The sequence below is a fragment of the Triticum aestivum genome, chromosome 4A, assembly GCF_018294505.1.
Source record: "Triticum aestivum cultivar Chinese Spring chromosome 4A, IWGSC CS RefSeq v2.1, whole genome shotgun sequence".
Classification (NCBI taxonomy): domain Eukaryota; kingdom Viridiplantae; phylum Streptophyta; class Magnoliopsida; order Poales; family Poaceae; genus Triticum; species Triticum aestivum.
This window is the reverse complement of record NC_057803.1, coordinates 670,106,075-670,110,812: the sequence shown is the minus strand read 5'-3', so window position 1 is coordinate 670,110,812 and position 4,738 is coordinate 670,106,075. Positions and strand designations below refer to the sequence as shown.

The following is a 4,738-nucleotide window of genomic DNA, read 5'->3' as shown; positions in this document are numbered from 1 at the left end:
ATTTTCATACATGCCAGCTTTCCTGAAATGACCAATATACCCCGCAGACAAGTCCCCCCTCCATCTCTCCCCCGCGTCCCCATTCCCCGGACCTGAGGAGCAAACCCTGGCCCCGCCGCCCAGCACGGCCGTGTCCGGCGAGATGCCTGACGCCGATGGAGCTCCGTCTGGCGCACCATCAGCCAGTGCGGCACCTCCGGGTGCTCGTCCGCCTCTGTCTGGTCCCCACGGCGAGCGGTCTGGTTCCTCCGGCTGCCGCCGCGGCCGCCGCCACGTGGGGTCCGAGTGTCCGGCATAGAGTGTTTTTTTTTTACTGTACCACCTACATGTAGCTCGTGCGAAGCAGGGGAAAAGCCTTTTATGCACTTATAATGGTTGGGCTGAGATGCAGGTTCGAATCAATCACGACGCAGCGGCGTGTAGAAATACGCTGTTTTTGGTGGCAAGTAGGGGTCAGACGTTAATCAGGGTGTTATTCAGTTATATGCAGAAGGTTATCTATCAAAAATCTTTGTTTCTAAATGTAATGTAGAACGAAACATGAAATGTGTTGCTCGGACAACAGGAAGAGCGTCCGATATAAATCAGTAAAAACGATATGTCAATCGTAGTGGGCAGGAATGTTTGCCATTTTAGCTTTACATACCCAGCTTGCCATTTTGAGCTTTACACACAGAGCTACAAAGGATGTTGCTAATGTTTTCGTTTTCAAAATATATCTTTTCCCTATTATTGTGTACTTAGGTTTTAAACATCACTGCTAAATGCTAATAAGCAATTAATAGAGATATTTCATCCGAAAAGTTGAATATAAAAACCCGAACTGACAAATATATGCAAACTGAAACATGCCACTTAATGTCATTTTGGATTGGAGGTAGTGTGTTTTCCTACAATTTATAGAATGAGAACAGAAAGAAACATGGAGTCTGGAGTGTACACTTATTAGTGACTATTTTGGGGTATACTCCGCAACATAGATGCATAATTCATCTTCTTTTTTTATGTCTAACTCAGATTTGAACCTAAATTCTTGTCTGATGGCAAAAGACTTGAAATCCGAGAATAACTAAGCGACACATACAGAGTTTATGTTCTATTTTATAAGACGGGCATTAATCTCTGTTTCATCATCTGATTCAGATATTGTTGGATCAAAATGTTTGTAGTAGTGGGATCAAACTCTTGACTAACTACCGATATATTCCCTATGTGATGGCAGTTTTAAGGGATTTTTCCTAAATGGTGTTCGCATTGGTTTGTCGTCTACTAATATGTCGTATTTGGCATTTTGTATTTTGTGAAGACAAATGACCGATATCAATGATAGATTGGTATGTACATGATACATGTCTCAGTCGTTTCCTAATATAACATTTTTTTTTGCTAAAACAAAAAACTACTGTAACATACATATTGCCCAGATAGATTGGTATGTACATGATACATGTTTCCGTCTTTTCCTCCAGGTCAGAAGCTCTTACTACTAGGTGCTGTCACGCTAATCCTGCAGCATAGTACCACCGTTTATGGGTCTGGGTCTTCTGAGAGCGTCAACATGGCACGGCCTGGCTGCCCAGACAAGTGTGGTAACGTCAGCATCCCGTACCCGTTCGGCACTGGAAAGGGCTGCTTCCAAGAACCCTTTAATGTTACATGCCATGAGAGCAGGGCATATCTGGCCTCAACCGGAGTTAGGGTACTAGACATCAATCTTACCTTTGGTGAGGTTCGTGTTCAGAACCCAAAGATAGCATCACAATGCAATTACACCAACGGCACCAATAGCACCAGTTTTCCTGGCTTAAGTCTTGATCCTTTTCATAAGGTTTCCAACACCAAGAACCATTTGATATCAATCGGGTGTAGTATGCTTGGAATGATCCTAGGAGTGACCAAGGGCAAGAACCAGCTTGAGTTACCCATTGTCAACTCATGCTTTTCATTCTGCACTGACGCAAGTAGCGTCGATAATAGCACAGAATGCGCTGGCATGGGTTGTTGCCAGACCCCCTTTCCAGGAAACATCAGCTCCTTCAACACCTCATGTACACCAATACCACCTATATACAATGCTACCATCCAGTCTTTTAGCCCATGCAGCTATTCATTCATCGCGGAGGTGGACTCGTTCAAGTTTGATCGTTCATATGTCAGCTCTACAAATTTCAGAAGTAAATATACTGAGGGTTTTCCTTTGGTACTTGATTGGGTTGTTGGTAATGGAAGTTGTTCGGAAGCCACCAAGACGGGGTCACAGTATGCCTGTCAAGCCATGAACAGCCAATGCATTAATGTGTCCAATGGCCCTGGTTACCGCTGCAACTGCTCTCAAGGTTATGTGGGCAATCCTTACCTACAAGGAGGGTGCCGAGGTATGCACATGCATCTCGCAAAATCAACCTATAATTTCTTCTTTATCTCCATTCTTTTTGCGGGGAATTTCTCCTCTATATATATCAACTTTATTGCTCTTGGAATGTGATATTCATGTTGACGTTCTCCTCACTTCCTTGAAATGACAGACATCAATGAGTGCGAACCTCCAAACCAGTCTTTGTATCCTTGCAAAGGTAATTGTAGAAACACCGATGGGAGCTACACCTGTTCATGCCCATCAGGATTCAGGAGTGATGATCCAAAGAGCATACCCTGCGTTAGAGCTGACCCAAAGAGAGCTCTGAAGGTGGCCTTAGGTATGGGTTATAAGAAATCAAAATATTTTGCACACCAATTGTTCACACATTGCTTGACAAAAAACTAAAAGCTTCTTTGTACTTCTTTATGCCAATCATATAAGTCCGAGTAGAGTACAGTTTGTATAGATGTCATGTAGTAAAGCAATGGTGAGATGACACAATACGTGGAACTATTTTTTAGCCAAATGTGGGCAATGTCTCTAGTTGAACTGATGTAACCGTCATGATTTCAGGCACATCCGCCGGTGTCGTCTTCCTCATGGTTTGCATGTTTGCTCTACGGGCTGAATATCAGAAAAGGAAGCTGGCAAAAGAGAAGGAAAGATTCTTCGATCAGAATGGTGGTCAGATACTGTACCATCAAATTATGTCAAAACAAGTCGATACATTGAAGATATTCACGCAGGAAGATCTGAAGAAGGCTACAAACGATTTTGACAAGAGCAGAGAAGTGGGCAAGGGGGGTCACGGCACTGTCTACAAGGGCATTCTTAAGGATAACAAGGAAGTAGCCGTGAAACGCTCAAAGATCATGAATGTGGCCGAAACTGACGAGTTTGTGCAGGAGATTATTATACTTTCACAAACCAACCACCGTAATGTGGTCAGGCTTTTAGGGTGCTGCTTAGAGGTGGAAGTTCCGATGCTGGTCTACGAATTCATCCCGAATGGCACTCTCTTTCATTTTATCCATCGCAACTATGGAAGTCCACCTCCCTCGCTGGATACCCGTCTCAGGGTCGCTCAAGAATCTGCTGAAGCACTGGCGTATCTGCATCTGTCCATGAACCGCCCTATAGTACATGGAGATGTTAAGTCTATGAACATTCTCTTGGACGAGAACTACATGGCGAAAGTGACCGACTTTGGGGCGTCAAGGATGCTCCCCAAGGATGAGGTTCAGTTCATGACATTGGTGCAGGGCACCATGGGTTACCTGGACCCTGAGTACCTGCAGGAGCGGAAGCTAACAGAGAAGAGCGACGTTTACAGCTTTGGCGTTGTGCTGCTGGAACTGATCACGGGGAAAACAGCCATCTACCACGACGGCCCCATGGAAGCCAAGAACCTCGCGTCGTCCTTCCTGCTTGCGATGAAGGATGGGAGCCTTGATGGCATCCTGGATGCTAGCATAGTAAGCGCCGGGATGGAGACGCTGTTGGGAGAAGTTACCGAGCTGTCGAGTATGTGCTTGAGCACCAGGGGGAAAGAGAGACCTTCCATGACCCAGGTGGCTGACAAGCTAAAGGCTCTGCGAAGCACCTGGAGGGAGAAACTGGTGCTCGAGCATGGCCAATCAGAGAGTCTGGTCATTGGCTCCTCCGCTGCACCTTTAATGCTTCGTGTTCCTCCGCAGTCGAGCATGTTCTCGACTGGGGCCCAGATCTCTGAAGTAGGTATAGAGACACCCAGATGATAATTTCAATTGATTATTACACCATGCGAGTGGTATTGCGAAGAGTGTTCGAGGCCTGGCGCTTCTAATATATTATCTATTTATCTATTTTTTAGAAGTATACTATCTGTATTTGTGACGTTAATGTAGAAGTTGGAATTGGTTGTCACAACATTTATAGAACGGTGTTGGTTATGGGATATTTGACCTTGTTCGTTTATTGTTGTGTTGCTTGCTGCCTTTCATTCACCCCTTTTGGCAGTTGCTCTGTACTGATTATTTTGTATAAATTTTGAGAGTAAGATGGATACACCGTCATTGAATTTATTTTGTTTGATCTTAATTCAATTAGACCATTTGTACTCTGGAAACATGTCAGGCTCTTTCAAGCTGGCCGGCCTATATATGTAGTCCTCTGTTGAGTGAAAGGGGTTATTACGCCATTGAAGTTGTCAAAGGGGTTAAAATACGGTCATTAGTTCATTAACTGTGTGTTTGAAATTTCAAGTCGGTGCGTGGGCTCATCTACACCCGGTGAACAGTAAAAAAGCAGAAACGTAAAAAAAACGATTTTTGTGTGGTCCAAGTTGCTCATGTGGTGATGTTTGTACAAATTTTTGGGATGTTTGGACATTCCAGGAGC

The 4,738-nt window shown here is 44.4% G+C and overlaps 1 protein-coding gene across 1 annotated transcript; it reads left to right on the top strand.

Moving 5' to 3' along the window:
* Positions 1 to 1,017: 1,017 nt before the first annotated feature.
* Positions 1,018 to 4,339, top strand: LOC123083004 (wall-associated receptor kinase 3; the record flags this gene model as incomplete). Its single annotated transcript, XM_044505169.1, is given in 4 exon segments — positions 1,018 to 1,334; positions 1,470 to 2,375; positions 2,526 to 2,696; positions 2,933 to 4,339. Coding segments are annotated over 3 exon segments (2,172 nt in total). The 3' UTR covers positions 4,117 to 4,339.
* Between the last annotated feature and the right edge of the window lie 399 nt (positions 4,340 to 4,738).